Raw genomic sequence first — 22,106 nt, forward strand, 5'->3', positions numbered from 1 at the left:
TCTCCAACACAAATGGAAATTGCTAAGGACGTCTCTAAGCACCAGTGGAAGTTTCTAAAAAAAAGCGAGCAATACATCTGAAGCAATCTTTAGATTGACTGGTAAATGGTCCATTAAGGAATCCCACTCCCCTTTGCATAAACACCCCTTTTTCATTAAAAAGTTGGAGGGGGAACAGACTACTAGGCGCCTTCCCTGGGAGGGAGGACCAGAAGAAAGGAATTCAGAAATTAGAGGATATGATTTCTAGGAAGAAAGCATTAGAAGAACACATTCCTACAGATGAGGAACTCTCCAGTTTGATTCTGGATGAGGAGCTATACGTATCTGAGATGGTGGGACTTATTTTGGAATTAAAGAAGTCCTCAGCCTAGCTCATCCATCCGGGGTTTCTTAGTGAAAAAGATGCTTTAGAGACTTTTTCTTAGCAATTTTTCTCTGTTTGTTAAGGCATGGTCCTTATAGATATCTGAGTAAGGGTTATGGTTACAATCGGGGAAGGTGTTAGGCACCCCTCTTGCCCGGATGAATCCGGTCTCTTAACTTAATTTGGCATTTTTGAAGAATTTTAATCAAGATAACTTATCACTTTTATCCTTTATTCAGATTACACTTAATTCCAGGATGTAAATAAGATGAATTTACATAAAGACCGAAAATAAGCGGTAGTTATCCTGATTGAGATCGTATGTTGTTGTATGAGTCCCGAAAGATCTCGGAACTGATCACAATCAGGTTAACTTAAATCAAACGGAAAATACAGTGCAGAAAGTAAATGAAAGGTAGAGGGATTTATATCATAAGTTCTTAGGGCAATGTGAGCCGGAGATCTTATAACGTCACCACCTCGTACTTTACTTTTTAAAGGAAATTACAGAAAGCTAGGAAATAAATATAAATTTACAAGAATCTGTAGAGAATTTGGCAGCGTAACTACGCTATTCTAAAAAGGGGACTCCTAAGTTGCCGAGATTTTGGCCGCGTAACGGCGCTATTTTGACAAATGGGCTCCGAAGTTACCGTGATTTCAGCGGCGTAACGGTGCTACGGAAAAATGGACTCCGAGGTTGTCAAGAAATCGGCGGCGTAATGGCGCTATTCTGACAAAGGGTCTCCGAAGTTGAAGAGAAGTCGGCGGCGTAACGGCGTTGTTTTGGAAAGGGGCTTCGGAGTGGCCGAGATTCGGCAAAAAAATGGTGCTATTATAGAAAAATAGCTCGTGGTTCTGCGAAATTCAACAGAACAACAACGCTATTTGAAAGATGTCACTCCAAAACTTCAAAATTTCGGCAGAATGCCGACGCCTAATGTGAGCTACCTAAGGGTTTCTCTACTTTATCTCTTCTAAAGCAAAGACACAAGGGTTTTCTAGAAATTCAAAGGGGTTTTGGGTTTGAAAAGCCAAAAAGGGGGCGTGAAACACAAGGGTTTTTCTCAACAGAAAGGAGAAGAGAGAGAGAGAGGGAATTTCACCTTAACCACCTCTTACCCCTAGTTTTTTTTTTTTTTTTTTTTTTGAGGGGGGGGGGGGGTAACAAATAGTCATTTCGACCAAATTTCGCAGGGGGCGAAATTGGTGTCACCTAGATGATGTCATCTGGGTGACATCATATTTCGAATGGCGCGATGTGGCGTCCTTTGTAGTTTCTCAAAAAATGTGATTTTTCATCTTTTATCGGTGAGTTTCGAAGGTTAGTAACTTCTCCGATTGAATTCTGAATCACACGCTGTCAAATCCATTAGATTCCTCATTCTGTGGAGTTTCCAATGAATCTAATATCGCTTGCTTTCAGAAAACGAAATGTTCTTTTGGTAAAACTAGATGTTTTTTACTCAAAGTTAACTTCTCAATTGAAATGCTGTGTGAAAACGGGCTTACCAGTTTATGCCGTAAAAGCTGGTGCAGTGTAAAGACAGGATTTTGGTTGTGCAGTGGAAGACAAGTGCTGTAAAAACAGGCTTTTGTTGCATTTCTGGGATAAAACGGTTTTCGGAAATTGTTTCCCTTTTGTATTAAACCTAATGAGAGATTTGAGAGAAACCGAACTGGTGCTCTGGGACTCGTCATAAGGTTCTTCCTCGCAACACCTATCATTAGTACCACCTTGACAAAATTGGGTGTCTATAATTAAAAATGCAGATTCCGAGTCCTAAGCCCTAACCTACGTGGGAACTCTGAAAACCTCTATTTTCCCATGAAATTATGATCTTCATCCCAAATTCACAAGAAACGTAGACACAAGCTCACCCCTAACAAAAAGGGAACAAGAGTGCAATAACAAAATACACACCCGAGTGTGGTAGCGAGGACTCCAAGGAGAAACCCGCCCGGTGACCATCAGGAGGACCCCATCCGGATATCTTGCAGGGATCCACACATGTTTCTGAGTATCTTGAAGAACTGCAGACATCTTTCGGCCAATCTTGACATGAATCTGCATAGGGCTGAAATTTGTCCGATGAGCCTCTGTACTTCGATGATCATTGCCTGAGAAGCCAAGCAAAACACGTCTTGGATTTTTCTAGGTTTGTTCCGATTCTCCAATGGCTGACCATGAAACCAATGAATTTTTTCGTTGTTAGCCCGAAGGCACACTGGGAGGGGTTCAACTTCATTTGATACCGGCGTAACACAGAGAACATTTCTTCAAGGTCGGCGATGTGTTGGCCATCTTTTAAGCTTTTGACAAGCATATCATTCACACAAACTTCGATATTACGACTGATTTGTTCTTTGAACAGCTTGTTGACAAACCTCTGGTAGGTGGCCCCCACGTTTTTCAACCCAAAGGACACGACTTTGTAATGTAGAGCCCTTGTTCGGTGATGAACGAGGTTTTAGGAATGTCAGTACCGTACATCTGAATTTGGTTGTAACCGAAGAAAGCATCCATGAAACTCGACATTTCATGCCCAGGTTCATCAATTAGGAGATCTATCGGAGGGAGGGGTAATGGTCCTTTGGGCAGGTGCAATTGAGGTCGGTAAATTCGACACATATACACCACTTGCCATTTGCTCTTTTGACCATTACCACATTGGATAGCCGTTCTGGATAGTGAATCTCCAAGATAAACCCCGCTCGGTGGAGCTTATCGACCTCTTCCTTAATGTGCTTCTGCCTCTTGGGGGCGAAGTTACGTTTCTTTTGTTTAACTGGTTTGATGGTCGAATTAATGCTAAGTTTATGGACGGATACCACCGTGGAGATATGTTGCATATTAGAGGCAGACCAAGCGAACATATCAGTGTTAAGCTCTTATTCGTCTCTTTCAGAGAACGGAACATATCATGTTCTAGATTTACCTGTAAGGAGGGATCCAATCTACATTGTCCATTATTCATCTCTTTCAAAGAGCGGAACTTGGGTAAGCTCGTCTATCTGCTCACTTCTTATTATTCGAGCTTCATCGCGAATGTCTGAAGCCTCGATAGGGTGTAACTTCCGATCACAATTGGTGCACTTAAGAGTCATCACATAGCAGATGCGGTCTGTGTCCTGATTGCCCGGTACCTCCCCGATTCCTCGATTGGTAGGGAACTTCACCTTGAGCTGCAGTGTAGAGATGACAGCCTACAGTTCGTTAAGAGCGGTCTTACCAATTATGGCGTTGCAAGCAGAAGGGGCTTGATCCACTAGAAACGTCTGGCAGATTATCCTCTGGCGGGGCTTGATGCTGAAGGTCGCCGGAAGGTCGATCTTACCCTCGACCTTCACCTCCTCTTGGGAGAATCCGCAAATAGACTGGTCTGTCAGGGTGAGACTACCAGACCGCTGGTGCATCTGCTTGAACGCATCGTAGTAAAGGATGTTTAGGGAACTTCCGGTGTCAACCGGCACATTTTCAACATTAAAGTTTGCAATGGCAAGCCAGATGGCTACGGCGTCGTCATGGGGGGCGTGGATGCCGTGGTAGTCCTCACTAGAGAAGAATATTCGAGTCATTCGTATTCAGAGGGCTTTTGTCCCGTCTTCCTCATCGGTGTCCATCGCTTGGATGAGGGTTGGTGGTGTTCTTAGCGATTTTTTAGTTGGTCTCAAGAACAAGTCCCACGGATGGTGCCAATCTGATGATGCCAAAATCTGGTTCTCCGATTCGAGGGCTGATAGAAGTTCAATCTATGTCATCCCTTAAGTCACAGAGAAAGTGTTAGGGGTCCCGGGGCTTTGGCTCCGGGAAGCTACTCCGACACTCAAGTCAGAAATTGATATCACATTGAAAAGGTGATGTAAATGACAGAAATGTAAGCTTATCTTAAGGTTTTTAAGGTTGAAAACGATGTTCCGATGGTGAAGTGATTGAAGAAAGAACCCCGTATCTTTGAGCCTGGAGGCTTTTGTAGGGAGAGTTTCTCCACCGTCCTTTGGTGTATGGCACATGTGTCTTCATCTTATTGGCGAAAAGATGTTGATGTCCTCGATCGCAAGAGTGGTCTCTTTCTATTTCAGGCAGCGACGTGCGTCAGAGCAGCGGCGGATAGCGACTTGGATTGGGAGGCCCGCCGGCGTGCTTAATGCCACGTGTCGCGATCTCATAGGGAAGTTCAATTTTATCCCAACAGCATGCCTTTGTGAATTTATGTTTGGCAAGAAGCTCTAGAATGCTCGTACAAGCTTGTTTGGATGAAGGGTTAGTCTGTATGACGATCTTGATGGAGAAAGCTATTTTGTTAAATCAGCCAATGGGAAGTTATGTGTTGACAACCACGGATACCAAGGGGTATAACTATATTCACCCTCGAATGCCGAGTGATATAAATATATTGGCCCTAACACCCTCGGACTCCAAGTGGGTATAAATATTTTGGCCCTGACACCTCGCTTGCCAAGATGGTATAAACATATTAACCCTGTCGACTTGCATCTGTGAAGTTTGACTTCGTGATTGAAGCTTGGTCAATTTCTGGTTACGCTTTGTTTAATCGGTTGCTTTAGCCACCTATCTCTGCATGCTTTGGTTCAACTAAAGATTATGTTCGATTGCTTACTGGCTTTTGAGCTCACACATAAATATCTTACGTTTTTCTAACCTAGAAAATTTATCGGACACGGTACCAGAAAAAGTGTCTTCATAGGTTTTTAGCTGCATATAACGTGAGTACTTGTATTTTTGGATGTATGTAAAAAAACTTGAATGAGTTATTCGGTAAAAATAGTGAGTTTCTCTGAGAATGGAATGGTATGAAGTATGTGTCCAATTAGCCTTGCATGCTTGTAAGGTTCTACGTTGCAGGCTTGCGGTTGCGGTGCCTATCGCGTTCTCGGGTCGTTGGGGGCGTGACACTATCATTGATGGGCAACGGCCAAAAAAATCACTTTTATTATGTTGCTTACCTATGGAAAACATGATATCCAAAAATACATATTCTTGACAATACAAATTACAGAAAAAATAAAGGGAATCAATTACAACATATTTGGTAGATTTGATAAACGACCTTAATTAACATTCCTGCAATTCATACGAATCTCTCCATCTGTGCCTGTCAGAGGACTTATGTTCCCCATCTTTATCATGGAAACACCAAAATGTGCCCAGAAAGCTTGTGCATTGTTGCTATAATATCTCACTAGACCATCACTAGCTCTTCCATCACCCTTGAAGAGCTCTTGGTCCGAATGGAGGAGTCCCTTTTCTTCCAACAAGTCATTGTAGTAGACAGTGTCGAAAGATGTGGTGATCTGATCCAGTGGCGCGGTGTTGTTATCTCCTCCTGATAAGGGACATTGTGCACGCAATGAGCCCGCGAATCCCGGATCAATGTTGGCCTCATTGTATATCCTGCTCCTAAATGTTGTGCATCGGGCAAGACCAATTGTGTGAGCGCCGGATAGAACGACTAGGTCCTCTTTGCTCAGGCCGTGCGACTGGAAGTTTGAAAGGAGACCAGAGAAGTTGAAGAATGGGGCAGGAAGGTCGTTGTTTGCGGCGTCTATGCTTGCTGTCCTCGAATCCCTCCTCCCTAGTAAGACTTCATATGAGTTGCCTCCCAACTGCAGTACAAATGATATTGTTTATAGGTATTTATGTTGACTATCAATCTAAAGTTACAATCACCAATGTGCCCTTTATTTAGTCTTGTTGTTATGGGGGATGTTGCTTCGTTAATTGACTATGTTACCTCATAATTCCATAGCAAATTTCACAATCCAAATCAAATGTAGTGACTTTTTTAACATGGAAAAGAATGTGTACTAAGGGGCTATTTGGATACGCAGATTTTAGAATTCAGGTTTTTGTTTGAAAACAGTCTAAAAGAGGGGTTCATGATAAAGCTGTTGTATGCTGTCCTGACCAAGGTTTTAAATTTCGGTTTTGGGGGTACTTTTGGTCCTCACTGGAACTGAAATTTTGGCATAAATTCGGAAATTTCAGCCAAAATTTGGTAGAAGCGCTAGAAATGTCGGGTTTTTTGAGCCGAAATTACCAAAGTTTCTATAATTTCCACTGAAATTCTATAAAGAAATAAGAACTTAATATTTTATCAAAAATTTCTCCGAAATTGCCGAAATTTAGACCGAAATTTGATAATTTTCGACAATTTCAGTTTCGGAATGTTTCGGTTTCGGTCCTGGACCGAAATTCATCTGAAATTTTGCATTTCGGCCTAAATTTAAAGCCATGGCCCTAACAGCGTTTCTTCGATTTGAAGTAAGAAATCCGGGTTTTAGAAATCTCTCCCTCATCGTGAGATTTTAAAAACCTGGAAACATGGGACAATCTCTTCTCCTGCTCTCTTGCTGTCAGGAAGAAGGACGAGAAATCATAAAATGATGGCCGGTCTTTTTCTTCTCTCAACTCCCATCTACAATTTTGAGGAAATCCAAGATTCTAAAATCTGCATATCCAAACAGCCCTAAGTAAGAAGAGCAAACCACTCACCGCGGCAACAGAGTCACGGGCTGCGACAGCCAAGATATCTGCACATGAGACCACATTGCCGTAGCAAGCCTCGTTAACAGCTGCTTTGATTTCATCGACCACATCGAAACCCCTAGCGGAGTTGAGATTAGGATGGGCCGTCTTCTCACCTGTGAAGTTTGGGGTATCATCTAAGAGGTTCGATCCATCACAGCCCTGCAAACAGACGAGAGAAGTAAGCCATGGCATGCCCAAAAGCTTACATAATGAGTAGAGTACGCAATTAATGTTCTTTTTGGGAGACCCAACAATACACAAATGTAGTTTGCATATCATCTACGCATAACTTCAATTTAGGCCGTTTTCATTTTAGATTTCGACGGCCGACCGAGTCAAAAACCGATTAATTCTGAGTCCAATAATTGGTTATGGACTCACTATTTTTTGTCAAAAACTAAAACGAACAGGGCCTTAGGGCTTAGCCCACAGTGATTACAGTTGAAGACTAAGGCCCTTCTTGTTTGCAATTTAGAAAACCATTGGGAGTCCAAAACTGATTAATGCTCTCAAAATTAAATATAAATTTGAAGCAATTAATCAGTTTTGGATTCTTAATTGATTCTGAAACTACGAAACAAACACGGCGTAAATCAAGGTAGATTTATCACAGGTACATTTAACGGTAAAATCACCTCAGATTCACTGATTCCTACAATGTTAATGTCCCTTGAATTTGAAAATGACTAGAAAGGCCTCACAAATAAAATTAAGGAACGAGGTATCAAAGTAGTGTAAGTGTAATTTAGTCATTTTGTTTAAAACAAGGCACTATAGGGAATGAAGATTAATTTCTTATCTTCATCCATTGCTAATCTTACATTAACAAAGCAGTCATGGTAGTGTAGACGGAGCAACGAAGCTCCCATGCGAGGCTCGCGGTATATTGCCTGCTCGACGACCATCTTAATGGTGGATAGTGCCTGTGGGCACACCATGTCATAGAAATCAGGGTGAAGCTCTGCATTGGTCTGGTGCATGATAGCGGAAACCACACAGAAATAAATGATCAGGGAGCGAAGAGCGGCCATGGTGATAAGAAACAATTAAGTTTTATAATGAAGTTACTTCTAATTTGCTGTTTATATAGTCAGGTAATCACATTACTTGATGCCTTGCTTCTAATATTTTAATTCATATCATCTCTGCATTTGATGGTACAGCGTATTGACATGGTCTGATAACTTTTGATTTGGTGCCAAGTCCAAATAACATTTTGTTATAAGCATATAATCATTGACCTATTCAAACCATAAAGTGAAATGGATGGTTAATGTTCTAAATCATCTTTAGCCACCAACATGATCTTGGCCCATATCGATGAATCAATGGCCTAGGATCATTCGATCTGTCTTCTCAACGGATATGAACACCTAAATAAAGTAGCAGTAGTCCTCTTTAATTTCTAGTTTTATTATTTGTTGACGGCTTGACCCACATTGTTAATCAACTTGCTTAATACCATTTCAGTCTGTTTCCCAACTCTTGATTACGCAAAAGAGAACTTATGGTTTTCCAATAAATTATTAGACCGGCGATTGCTTCTAGTCAGGCCTTGATTTGATGAGTTCAAATTCAATTATTTTATCACTTAAGAATCGCCCAGATTTAATTCTAACCCACTCCTTGCCTATTCTCTCAAAGGTTGCGTACAAAGGACCCTGTATAGAAAATGGTAATATTGACATGCTCTTATTTTGTAGGTTTAGTAGATGATTCCTCGAACTGCTTAAACTGCTTAATATCTTTGTTTAATCGGTTTTGTAGTTGCTTCTTCAAACTATTTGAATAACCGGTAGTGGGGTGGTGAAAGAACTGGTGAGAAAATACAGAGGATTTGCCTCGACGCCTATATCACTTTCCTTAGGCCCCGTTTGGATTGAAGCAACTTTCCAACAAGTTTTAAGAGAAAAAATATGGGCGATGATATTTTCACTCCCCTGCATTACGCATGCTCCCCCATTATAATGTGATTTGACGTCAAAAAGCGTTAAAGTTGCCCACTGTTCGCGGCAAATCAGGTTATAAGGGGGCGAATGCGTAATGCAGGGGGAGTGAATGATAGGAGCCGTAGATTACATACGGTAATTTTTTGAATCTTTGACCCAACACGGCTCCTATTGCAAAGTTGGAAGCATCACACATAATTTCACATAATTCGGTCCAATTGGGTGTTTGAATAATAGGAGCCGTAGTTAACTCATTTTTCAAACACTCAAAAGAATCGAAGCATTCTTTGGACACTCAAAAGAATCGAAGCATTCTTTGGAAAACTCAAATTTTTATTTTTTCCTAACAAGTTGGTTAGAGGCCTAGCAATTTCAGAAAAATCTTTTATAAAACGCCGGTAAAAGCCCGCATGGCCCAAAAATGATCGAATATCCTTCACACTTTTGGGCGATGGAAGATGGACAATGAGATCCACCTTAGCTTTATCAACCTTAATTCCCTCAAACACCTCTTCTACGATTGGGCTCACAAATATTCCATGGAATAATTTTTCATGGTTGCCAAGAACTAGATTCAGATGCAATGCAATTTTAACTAATGTTCCAAATAGATGGTGTAATTTTCATTGCATCTAAAGCTTCATAGACATTTACCATTTTCACTTATACGTATCTAGATAGATGGGTCCCACTTAGGATTTAGCAATATCTAAATTAGCTTTTGATATTAATGTGATTCCTCGCACCATTTTTAAAAGTTTTCTATTTTCAGTAGGAGATGAAAATTTGATTAGAATATTGGCTACTCTTAAAATAGCAAGTTATTATTTAATTAGGAAGTAGATTTGGGTAGGATTCTTATTATGTAGGAAAGTTACTTATGATTATGAGATATAAATAAGTTGTAATCTTCTATTTCATCAATGAATGGAGAAATTATTTTAGAAATTGTGTTTTTGCACAAAGGAGGATTGATCATTCCCTCGAAGTGGATCAAGAGATCGATTCGGGTTCGTAACAATTGGTATCAAAGCAGGTCGAAGCAAATCGAAGGAGCAATGGATCAAAGGGATGAGAATATAAGAGAGATCTTAAGGCAGGGGCGGAGCTACATGTAGCATAAGGGGGGCAGTTGCCCCTGTTGAGTTGGGCCAAATCCTTAATAGGCCCAACTCAATTGGGCCCAGACCCCTTTAAAATTTGAAGGCCTACCCCCCTTATGTATAAGCCTGTATTAGCTTGCCCCCCTTATGAATAAATCCTGGCTCTGCCACAGTCTTAAGGCATCTTAGCTTCTTTGAAGGCCAAGTTCAACGAGATAGTATTATCGTTTGGAGTGAAGTCAGAAGAACCTCCATGTCTGATTGAAGAGTTGAGCTAGAGCACCGTCGAGTGGGCTTGCACAATGAAAAAGGAAAGACAAAACAGAAAAAGGAGAGAAAAGAAATGCGAGAATGGAAGAAGTGAGAAGAAAAGGCGAAGAAGCCACAAAAGAAAGGTTGTCGCCGAAAAGTCTACTGTTCCTCTCAACCTATCCAACGCCGTCGACACATCAAAAGTGCTTTGATGACGGCACAATGCAATCGATTTGAAGATGGAGCTGCCTCAACCCTTGATGAGGACATTCGGGATGGTGACTAATTATTAGACAAAGAAATGACGAAAAGGAGGGAGAAAGAATAAAGAAAAAGAGAAGAGACAAGAAATTTGGAAAGTCATGTGCAAGGTCATCTCCTCAAATAGTCATCGATTAATCTTTAACCTTGAGGACAATGTTGATTTCAAGGCGGGTGGAATGATACGTACCTAGATAGATGGGTCCCACTTAGGATTTAGCAATATCCAAATTAGCTTTTGATGTTAATTTCTAGAATAATTTCTCCATTCATTGATGAAATAGAAGATTACAACTTATTTATATCACATAATCATAAGTAACTTTTCTACTTAATAAGAATCCTACCCAAATCTACTTCCTAATTAAATAATAACTTGCTATTCTAAGAGTAGCCGATAAGAGTTGCCAATATTCCAATCAAATCTCCATCTCTTACTGCATATAGATAACTACTAAAAATATTGCCACGAATCACAATAATATGAAAAGCTAATTAGATATTGTTAAATCCTAAGTGGGAACCATCTATCTAGGTACGTATCATTCACCTATTCTAGGGCTCGTAGATAGTGTAATTTTTCTTCTTTTCGGACCTAGACAACACAGTTTTCATTGCATCTGGGCTTTAGATGGTGCAACTTCTCTGTTTCTAACTTGAAATGCTTGGAACTTTAATGGGCCTCTAGACTTTTGGATGCAATGAGATGTTTACCTACGCTTACACCTAAATAGTAAATAATGCGATTTAAGTGTGTTCAGGCCTAAATGACGACAATTTCTATTGCATTAGCCCTCCTAAATACTGTAATTTTCACACTGCCTAGACTTATTCTTAATGCAATTTGGAAAACACTTTGAAAACGGGATTCCGTTTAGGAATAAAAACGGGACTGAAATGACCACTGATGTAACCCTTTTTAATGTGTATTTATTGCTTTTATGGGGATTTGAGCTCCCTCCATTTGTCTTTTAGTGGACGTGGCTCAAATGGTTGACGCCCGTTGTTTTTTTTTTTTTCCAAAATGGAACCCCATCCTTTGTCCCAAACTAGTTGGGGTTGGCTAATGAGTCCTTTAGAAATTTTTCATGAAGAAAATGAAAGGATCTACCTGGCTCAAATTGACTAAGTCTAATCCTGACACTAGTTAAGGAATTATTTCTACTACCACCAGCCCTCCTAGATGAGGTAGTTTCATTGGACCTAGACCTAGATGATGTAGTTTCATTGGACCTAGACCTAGATGTAATGAAAATTTAATTTTGAGACCATAGCTTTTAGCCTGATTTTTTGCGTAATACATTTCCTTAACATAGGTAAAAGTAGGGGCACCCCATATCAGCCCCCAATGAGCCCCCCAATGCAAGAATAGTTTTTTCATACCTCCAGTTTCTCAAATTCAGTTTCGCATTCATCACCACAAAGGTCATCGAAAATATCTCCGACCCACCAAAGCACGAAAGCCAGGATCATTCATAAGATAAGATGGACTCTTATGCAAAGAGTGCAAGAGACTTGAGAAACCCACTTATGTTCCGGCCCATGGTGGGCCCCATCCCATCAAAACATGCAAAAGGATGGCCCCACCCAACAACAATAGAAACATTAGGTGACAAAATCATACCTATCACATAATCATCAAAGTCAGGACATTTCCATGGAACAATATATAAATCAAATGTATTTAGTCAAAGGCAAGAATCTACTAGTAAGATAAGAGAGAAATAATAAACCTAATATAGCGATTCACCAGGGTATAGATGACGAAGTGGGCCTTCTCAGGCTAGGAGTGGCAGACTCCAATGAGGCAGAAATAAGAGTGATTCATTAAGGTATAAGGATGACGCAAACTAACATTCCGCCTTAGAAATGTTTGATTTTCTTCACCCTCGACGGAGCTTTGTTTTGTGTTGTTTCTTTTTTCCTTTTTTTTCTCTGCTCTCTTGCATTGATCAACTCGTTCGCCAGGGCTCCACCCACCCACTCTTCCCTCCTTTCCTCTCTCATTAATTGAATTCTTTGCCATTCAAAAATAAAATAAAAACCTAACAGACAGATCAAAGAGAGGGGGGAGAGTCCATTTAATGAGATATTAGATAAGACACGCAAGGTTTTATTTCCTCCTGTTAGAGGGATTTCTGTTAAATCCTGCATGCAAAGAAACCTGATACTTCTGCATGGAGAATACAACTTTCTCATTTATCTCCAGAACATCAAATGGTCCCAATGAGCAAAGGAGATGATGTTGAGCCTTACTGCCAGAGGCAAAAGAACTCAAGTGTGTACCGTTGAGATCCCTTACCTATCAAAAGAAGAAAGAAGAAAAAGAAACAAAGAACAAAGGAGAGCCCCAGAATGTTCAGCAGAAACATAAGACATCAAACATAGCTTCCACTCATGATACCATATTATGTTGTACAGCGAAAGTATTTTGTTCCAGTAGAAGCTCTGGACCTGCATTCTATTTCTAGTTGAAAAAGGGCAATATGTGTATGATATAGCAGTAAGAACAGTGTGAGCAATGGTATTTTGGCAATAGCATAGCAATTATAATACACACTATACGTATAAAGGGCTATCATCAGTCGTCCTTTCCATTCTTTCTATCGGCAATCTCCGCCTTCAAGAAACGGGAAAACCAGAGGGCGGAAGATTTTGGGTGCCTTGAAAGTCCATTCTTGTAGTCCACATATACCAACCCAAAACGCTTGGTGTATCCTTGACACCACTCGAAGTTGTCCAAAAAAGACCATGCAAAGTACCCCCTAACATCGGCTCCATCCCTGTCCAACATCAATGCATACTAAAAAATTTACTCTTCTTTTCTTTCTTCAATTGTTTATGGAAAATTCTAATGAGAAGACATGTAATCCAATGTAGTCCTACATTGGTAGATTCGAAAACTCATAAACAGTGTGTGTATTAATGTACGTATGTACATATACAAAAAAATGAGCACATATACAGTAATGTAATAACGTTGCAAATGGGGCAAGGGGAATAACAGTAGGTAATGGGAGCAGGGTAGGGTGTTAATATGGGCAAGGGTTATAGGAATGGTCAAGGAAAAGTGTGTGCGGAAAAGTAGATGGAAAAGTTTAAGAAATGTATGGTGCGAAAAGAAAAAATGAAAACAATCAAAAGGAGGAAAAATAGGATAGGAAAGGAGAAATGGGAACCTTAGCTGGGACTAGCGTGTTGGGCCTCATGCCTTGGTCGTCTAGTTGCTGGTAGTGGCCAAGAAGGGAGAGACAGAGAGCTAGAGTGAGAAGGGGCTGCTCACAGCCAATACAGAGAGATCAGAGAGAGGAGAGAAAGAAGGGGGAGAAGAAAGTGGGAGTTCATAGCCCATGAGCTAGGGAGATGAAGGGGTGAAGAAGGGGGAAAGGGAAGCAAAGGGGCTGCTGCACAGCCATGGGAGTATTATTCGAACCGTGGTCATGATCAAAAAAATGAAATTTAGTATGTGATGCAAGCATTGGATCATAACACAGTTTAAATATTATTTCATACATCTAGAAGATACATTTATGTGGCTTTGATCTTGTGAGTATTTTATTTACTTATATTTATATTACAATAGATTTCAGTACTATATGTATACGTATATGGTCCAGCATACCTACAGATGTATATGCATACATTGTTACAAATGCATATGTATATGGACACAATAATTACCCGAATGAATACATAATCACTTACAAATGGGCAGATACGGCAAGCACTGGGAAATCTACATGCATAAATGTTATGAGATGAGAAAAGGGTCATAGCGCACCTCATTGCTTGAGACACTGAAGCAAGGTATCCCTTAAAATAACCAACTCTCTGTTTATCATCCAGCACCTCATGAAGAGGCAATGTTTCATTGTCTTCATCATCCATGCCTGCATGTCACAAACAATGATGAATTTTGAAAATGACCCCAATGATGTTGTATGCAGAGTTTTAAATTTCAGCTGAAATACTGAAATTTCGGATTTCTTCCGGTACCGAAATTTAAAAACAAAACCGACATTTAAAATTTTGGCCGAAATTATAAGATTTTCACCGAAATTTCCACCAAAACCAAAATTGCCACCGAAATTTCATTTTCAGTTGAGGCCGAAGCCGATATTTCAATCCTTGTCTGTATGTGATAAAATAATGTTCAAAACTTGTTGGACTTGGACTATGGACAATTTGACTCGGTCTGGCCAGGCTCCAAGTGTGCAGTCTTAACTTCAATGTTATAAGAAATATGCTGAGATAATGATTGATTCTGCTAGTTTTCTGAAAAAATCACGAGTTTTAATTGACTTGGGTAAGTCAATAAGTACACTCAACATTGCGGTGTTAGCTATCATCTTTATCATTTCACGAGTGCATTTATAGTTCCTTAGTTTTGAACATGTCTTGCCAAAGGCATATGACGGTAAAACAAGAAATTGGAGAAAAAAAAGGTTCTTGTCTGTGGCTAATATCACTAGAAGCATCCTAGATTTCATAAATTGAAAGTGTCATTTTCCGGTATTAGGGTCACTTGACATGATGAAAATATTGCATAGTTCTTATATAATCTCTGATGCCCCTTATCACAATAATATTTGTCATTTTGTAGACATTTTTTCAACTTCTAAAGCAAATTTTGACAAATAGTGCCAAGTGCAAGGACCTGGAACATATGACATGCTGAAGCATCTATGCAGTCATATGATAATATCAAATGTATTTTACATATAACTTACAAACAGTAGTAGTGATAGCATATGATCCAGGGAAAAATTACCTCTAGATCAATAAGAAAGGAGCATGCAATTTTATATGAAAATCACAGTAAAAGATATTATCTTTCGAAAAAAAAGAGACAACGTAAGGTATTCTCTGAAAGTAGGTTGACAAGCATTACACTTGCATACCTGAAACATTTTTTTTTTTTTTTTTGAAAAATAGAATTTCAAGTAAATATATTTTGGTTTATTCTGGATTGATTGATGCCTTCTTCATTTCAATTGACGTATAAATGTAGGTATTTTTACCATTTTCAGTAACATATATTGGAGGAATTTCCATTATTTCAAATCAGAGACAAGGAAGTGAATCGGATGAGGAGGAAAAATCAGAGACAAGGGGACTGGTTTTGCCCATCTTGTGCTTATTACAATTTCAAATGGAGGCCAAGTTGTCGATGGTGCCCTCAGAGGAAGAAGATTTCATCACCCTCAGTCTATCGTCCGATGGCTATGATTAAGGATGGAAATAGACAACATGTTCAGGGATGGAGGCAGGGGGATTGGTCCTGCTCGTCTTGTAACTATTCTAACTTTAAACGACTGAGTAAATGTCGTTGCTGCCACCTGGGTCGTAAACAATTGCCTTCACATCCCACCTCCACCACCTTAGGGGCTGGAAGCCTGATAGATTTGGATTTTGATCCTTGGCCAGATTCGGGGGTACTTTCGTCCTCTATGGCAGGAAATGGATCGCCATCACTCTTTATTTCTGGTAAAGAGGTAGAAACAAGATTGGAGTCCTTAAAGGCTTGTTTGGTGGGAAGAAGAAATGAGTCGTTTGGATCCCTTCACAATCTATGGGAGTGGGCCAAAAAGTCCTGGAACTCTCCCTCTCTTGCTTGCCAGTGTTTACTTTCCAATGAAGAGATCCTTTTTATCTTTGATTATGAAGAGATGGCTTCTAGGATATTGGATCTGGGAATCGAAAACTGGGGAGAACCCCTATCCTCCCTCTCCCATTGGTCCCCGGATTATATCCAGGGATCTGAGACATTATGGGTTAATTTTTACGATATCCCAATACATGTGTGGGCCTCCTCGACGGTTGAAGCCTTGGGCAATCTTTTGGGCGGGTGTTGGAAATAAAAATGGAGGACCTCCATAATCAATGTATGTGTTTCGTATCATCTTAAATCCATGCTCCTCGTTGGAAATTTCCCCTCTTTGTGAAACTCTGGATCTCCAATCACTGTTACATGGTCGGAGTTTCCACCCAGGGATCCAGAGACCCTCGTTTGAATCTTGGGGATGGTCAGAAAGCTTCTTCGTTGATTGTCCCACCGGAAAACAGGGAGTCGGTGCGCTCCTTGGAGATCCAGGCCAGGCGGCCAGCTGGCATTCTAAAACCACCTCATCAGGTTCAAATTTCAAATCTTCAAGGGTTAGATTTGGGAATGTGCTGGGCTCGCTTCCCAAGCCTGGCCTAAAAGGACATTTGAGTCTCCTTTCAGGGTTGTGAGATCAGGAACCTGCTTCAGCTCGGAATATCTGCCAGTGGGGCAACCCAGCTATATCCAAGATGAATCAAGTTTATGAAAATAATACTTGTTTCTTAGAAAATGGTGGGCCCTCAGATGTGGCATGTTCAGCATAAGAGTTGTCTTGACTCGTCCTTTTTGGCTGATTTTGGCACCTTCCCTATGTGCAACTATCGAGGGAAAAAAAAGAGGAAAAAAGAAAGAAATCATATCCTGAGACTAGCAGGATTTTGCTGGCATGGGAAGTCAAAGAGTTTTTTCGTGTCTTTTGGGTTCAGGCGGTTATGGTTGTGCTTCCACTCATTGGCAATGGGGCTTGCACGTCGAGAAACGTATGGCAGTGATAACCTTTGCTCTCTAGGAAGAAATAATGATGAAATTAGAAAGCGCCACTTCGGCGCATTTAATGTGGCATTTGTTATGTATCTATCCTGTGCTAATACGTAGTTTTGGTGAACCTTTTCTCTTCTCTTTTGGGCTTGGGATTTTGGGTTTTAATGGAAGATCAGAGAGTCTCGGTATCTCCTCCCCCTTGCTCCTCCTCTTCACGCCGGGGAAAAAAGAGGAAGTTGCCGGTAGACTTGCTTGAATTGGAAACTGCCTTAAAAGTTCTGAAAAGGTTGGCTTACCGGGACGAATACGCATCCAATCATTCTCCAACACAAATGGAAATTGCTAAGGACGTCTCTAAGCACCAGTGGAAGTTTCTAAAAAAAAGCGAGCAATACATCTGAAGCAATCTTTAGATTGACTGGTAAATGGTCCATTAAGGAATCCCACTCCCCTTTGCATAAACACCCATTTTTCATTAAAAAGTTGGAGGGGGAACAGACTACTAGGCGCCTTCCCTGGGAGGGAGGACCAGAAGAAAGGAATTCAGAAATTAGAGGATATGATTTCTAGGAAGAAAGCATTAGAAGAACACATTCCTACAGATGAGGAACTCTCCAGTTTGATTCTGGATGAGGAGCTATACGTATCTGAGATGGTGGGACTTATTTTGGAATTAAAGAAGTCCTCAGCCTAGCTCATCCATCCGGGGTTTCTTAGTGAAAAAGATGCTTTAGAGACTTTTTCTTAGCAATTTTTCTCTGTTTGTTAAGGCATGGTCCTTATAGATATCTGAGTAAGGGTTATGGTTACAATCGGGGAAGGTGTTAGGCACCCCTCTTGCCCGGATGAATCCGGTCTCTTAACTTAATTTGGCATTTTTGAAGAATTTTAATCAAGATAACTTATCACTTTTATCCTTTATTCAGATTACACTTAATTCCAGGATGTAAATAAGATGAATTTACATAAAGACCGAAAATAAGCGGTAGTTATCCTGATTGAGATCGTATGTTGTTGTATGAGTCCCGAAAGATCTCGGAACTGATCACAATCAGGTTAACTTAAATCAAACGGAAAATACAGTGCAGAAAGTAAATGAAAGGTAGAGGGATTTATATCATAAGTTCTTAGGGCAATGTGAGCCGGAGATCTTATAACGTCACCACCTCGTACTTTACTTTTTAAAGGAAATTACAGAAAGCTAGGAAATAAATATAAATTTACAAGAATCTGTAGAGAATTTGGCAGCGTAACTACGCTATTCTAAAAAGGGGACTCCTAAGTTGCCGAGATTTTGGCCGCGTAACGGCGCTATTTTGACAAATGGGCTCCGAAGTTACCGTGATTTCAGCGGCGTAACGGTGCTACGGAAAAATGGACTCCGAGGTTGTCAAGAAATCGGCGGCGTAATGGCGCTATTCTGACAAAGGGTCTCCGAAGTTGAAGAGAAGTCGGCGGCGTAACGGCGTTGTTTTGGAAAGGGGCTTCGGAGTGGCCGAGATTCGGCAAAAAAATGGTGCTATTATAGAAAAATAGCTCGTGGTTCTGCGAAATTCAACAGAACAACAACGCTATTTGAAAGATGTCACTCCAAAACTTCAAAATTTCGGCAGAATGCCGACGCCTAATGTGAGCTACCTAAGGGTTTCTCTACTTTATCTCTTCTAAAGCAAAGACACAAGGGTTTTCTAGAAATTCAAAGGGGTTTTGGGTTTGAAAAGCCAAAAAGGGGGCGTGAAACACAAGGGTTTTTCTCAACAGAAAGGAGAAGAGAGAGAGAGAGGGAATTTCACCTTAACCACCTCTTACCCCTAGTTTTTTTTTTTTTTTTTTTTTTGAGGGGGGGGGGGGGGGGGGGTAACAAATAGTCATTTCGACCAAATTTCGCAGGGGGCGAAATTGGTGTCACCTAGATGATGTCATCTGGGTGACATCATATTTCGAATGGCGCGATGTGGCGTCCTTTGTAGTTTCTCAAAAAATGTGATTTTTCATCTTTTATCGGTGAGTTTCGAAGGTTAGTAACTTCTCCGATTGAATTCTGAATCACACGCTGTCAAATCCATTAGATTCCTCATTCTGTGGAGTTTCCAATGAATCTAATATCGCTTGCTTTCAGAAAACGAAATGTTCTTTTGGTAAAACTAGATGTTTTTTACTCAAAGTTAACTTCTCAATTGAAATGCTGTGTGAAAACGGGCTTACCAGTTTATGCCGTAAAAGCTGGTGCAGTGTAAAGACAGGATTTTGGTTGTGCAGTGGAAGACAAGTGCTGTAAAAACAGGCTTTTGTTGCATTTCTGGGATAAAACGGTTTTCGGAAATTGTTTCCCTTTTGTATTAAACCTAATGAGAGATTTGAGAGAAACCGAACTGGTGCTCTGGGACTCGTCATAAGGTTCTTCCTCGCAACACCTATCATTAGTACCACCTTGACAAAATTGGGTGTCTATAATTAAAAATGCAGATTCCGAGTCCTAAGCCCTAACCTACGTGGGAACTCTGAAAACCTCTATTTTCCCATGAAATTATGATCTTCATCCCAAATTCACAAGAAACGTAGACACAAGCTCACCCCTAACAAAAAGGGAACAAGAGTGCAATAACAAAATACACACCCGAGTGTGGTAGCGAGGACTCCAAGGAGAAACCCGCCCGGTGACCATCAGGAGGACCCCATCCGGATATCTTGCAGGGATCCACACATGTTTCTGAGTATCTTGAAGAACTGCAGACATCTTTCGGCCAATCTTGACATGAATCTGCATAGGGCTGAAATTTGTCCGATGAGCCTCTGTACTTCGATGATCATTGCCTGAGAAGCCAAGCAAAACACGTCTTGGATTTTTCTAGGTTTGTTCCGATTCTCCAATGGCTGACCATGAAACCAATGAATTTTTTCGTTGTTAGCCCGAAGGCACACTGGGAGGGGTTCAACTTCATTTGATACCGGCGTAACACAGAGAACATTTCTTCAAGGTCGGCGATGTGTTGGCCATCTTTTAAGCTTTTGACAAGCATATCATTCACACAAACTTCGATATTACGACTGATTTGTTCTTTGAACAGCTTGTTGACAAACCTCTGGTAGGTGGCCCCCACGTTTTTCAACCCAAAGGACACGACTTTGTAATGTAGAGCCCTTGTTCGGTGATGAACGAGGTTTTAGGAATGTCAGTACCGTACATCTGAATTTGGTTGTAACCGAAGAAAGCATCCATGAAACTCGACATTTCATGCCCAGGTTCATCAATTAGGAGATCTATCGGAGGGAGGGGTAATGGTCCTTTGGGCAGGTGCAATTGAGGTCGGTAAATTCGACACATATACACCACTTGCCATTTGCTCTTTTGACCATTACCACATTGGATAGCCGTTCTGGATAGTGAATCTCCAAGATAAACCCCGCTCGGTGGAGCTTATCGACCTCTTCCTTAATGTGCTTCTGCCTCTTGGGGGCGAAGTTACGTTTCTTTTGTTTAACTGGTTTGATGGTCGAATTAATGCTAAGTTTATGGACGGATACCACCGTGGAGATATGTTGCATATTAGAGGCAGACCAAGCGAACATATCAGTGTTAAGCTCTTATTCGTCTCTTTCAGAGAACGGAACATATCATGTTCTAGATTTACCTGTAAGGAGGGATCCAATCTACATTGTCCATTATTCATCTCTTTCAAAGAGCGGAACTTGGGTAAGCTCGTCTATCTGCTCACTTCTTATTATTCGAGCTTCATCGCGAATGTCTGAAGCCTCGATAGGGTGTAACTTCCGATCACAATTGGTGCACTTAAGAGTCATCACATAGCAGATGCGGTCTGTGTCCTGATTGCCCGGTACCTCCCCGATTCCTCGATTGGTAGGGAACTTCACCTTGAGCTGCAGTGTAGAGATGACAGCCTACAGTTCGTTAAGAGCGGTCTTACCAATTATGGCGTTGCAAGCAGAAGGGGCTTGATCCACTAGAAACGTCTGGCAGATTATCCTCTGGCGGGGCTTGATGCTGAAGGTCGCCGGAAGGTCGATCTTACCCTCGACCTTCACCTCCTCTTGGGAGAATCCGCAAATAGACTGGTCTGTCAGGGTGAGACTACCAGACCGCTGGTGCATCTGCTTGAACGCATCGTAGTAAAGGATGTTTAGGGAACTTCCGGTGTCAACCGGCACATTTTCAACATTAAAGTTTGCAATGGCAAGCCAGATGGCTACGGCGTCGTCATGGGGGGCGTGGATGCCGTGGTAGTCCTCACTAGAGAAGAATATTCGAGTCATTCGTATTCAGAGGGCTTTTGTCCCGTCTTCCTCATCGGTGTCCATCGCTTGGATGAGGGTTGGTGGTGTTCTTAGCGATTTTTTAGTTGGTCTCAAGAACAAGTCCCACGGATGGTGCCAATCTGATGATGCCAAAATCTGGTTCTCCGATTCGAGGGCTGATAGAAGTTCAATCTATGTCATCCCTTAAGTCACAGAGAAAGTGTTAGGGGTCCCGGGGCTTTGGCTCCGGGAAGCTACTCCGACACTCAAGTCAGAAATTGATATCACATTGAAAAGGTGATGTAAATGACAGAAATGTAAGCTTATCTTAAGGTTTTTAAGGTTGAAAACGATGTTCCGATGGTGAAGTGATTGAAGAAAGAACCCCGTATCTTTGAGCCTGGAGGCTTTTGTAGGGAGAGTTTCTCCACCGTCCTTTGGTGTATGGCACATGTGTCTTCATCTTATTGGCGAAAAGATGTTGATGTCCTCGATCGCAAGAGTGGTCTCTTTCTATTTCAGGCAGCGACGTGCGTCAGAGCAGCGGCGGATAGCGACTTGGATTGGGAGGCCCGCCGGCGTGCTTAATGCCACGTGTCGCGATCTCATAGGGAAGTTCAATTTTATCCCAACAGCATGCCTTTGTGAATTTATGTTTGGCAAGAAGCTCTAGAATGCTCGTACAAGCTTGTTTGGATGAAGGGTTAGTCTGTATGACGATCTTGATGGAGAAAGCTATTTTGTTAAATCAGCCAATGGGAAGTTATGTGTTGACAACCAC

The 22,106-nt window shown here is 41.1% G+C and overlaps 1 protein-coding gene and 1 long non-coding RNA gene across 2 annotated transcripts; both read right to left on the reverse strand.

Annotated features, from left to right (window-relative positions):
• Nucleotides 1-5,440: 5,440 nt before the first annotated feature.
• Nucleotides 5,441-7,951, reverse strand: LOC143858655 (peroxidase RIP1-like). Its single transcript, XM_077369355.1, has 3 exons — nucleotides 7,742-7,951; nucleotides 6,885-7,079; nucleotides 5,441-5,995 (listed from the first exon to the last, which is right to left on the reverse strand). Exons 1-3 carry the CDS (start codon nucleotides 7,949-7,951, stop codon nucleotides 5,441-5,443), a joined length of 960 nt encoding a protein of 319 aa, XP_077225470.1.
• Nucleotides 7,952-12,856: 4,905 nt separating this feature from the next.
• Nucleotides 12,857-14,376, reverse strand: LOC143858725 (uncharacterized). Its single transcript, XR_013239018.1, has 2 exons — nucleotides 14,267-14,376; nucleotides 12,857-13,268 (listed from the first exon to the last, which is right to left on the reverse strand). It is a non-coding gene; the product is annotated as an uncharacterized LOC143858725 (long non-coding RNA).
• Nucleotides 14,377-22,106: the final 7,730 nt, after the last annotated feature.

The sequence above is a fragment of the Tasmannia lanceolata genome, unplaced genomic scaffold (assembly GCF_043159265.1).
Source record: "Tasmannia lanceolata isolate RefF3 unplaced genomic scaffold, GAP_Taslan_0.1 ptg000026l, whole genome shotgun sequence".
NCBI classification, from domain to species: domain Eukaryota; kingdom Viridiplantae; phylum Streptophyta; class Magnoliopsida; order Canellales; family Winteraceae; genus Tasmannia; species Tasmannia lanceolata.

What these genes read in the sequence shown, in the direction of transcription:
- LOC143858655 (XM_077369355.1), bottom strand. Translation starts at nt 7,951, where the DNA reads ATGGCCGCTCTTCGCTCCCTGATCATTTATTTCTGTGTGGTTTCCGCT. An exon ending in ACCATGACTGCTTTGTTAAT is followed by an intron (nt 7,080 to 7,741) that starts GTAAGATTAGCA and finishes GTCTGTTTGCAG; the next exon opens with GGCTGTGATGGATCGAACCT. An exon ending in CCCGTGACTCTGTTGCCGCG is followed by an intron (nt 5,996 to 6,884) that starts GTGAGTGGTTTG and finishes TTTGTACTGCAG; the next exon opens with TTGGGAGGCAACTCATATGA.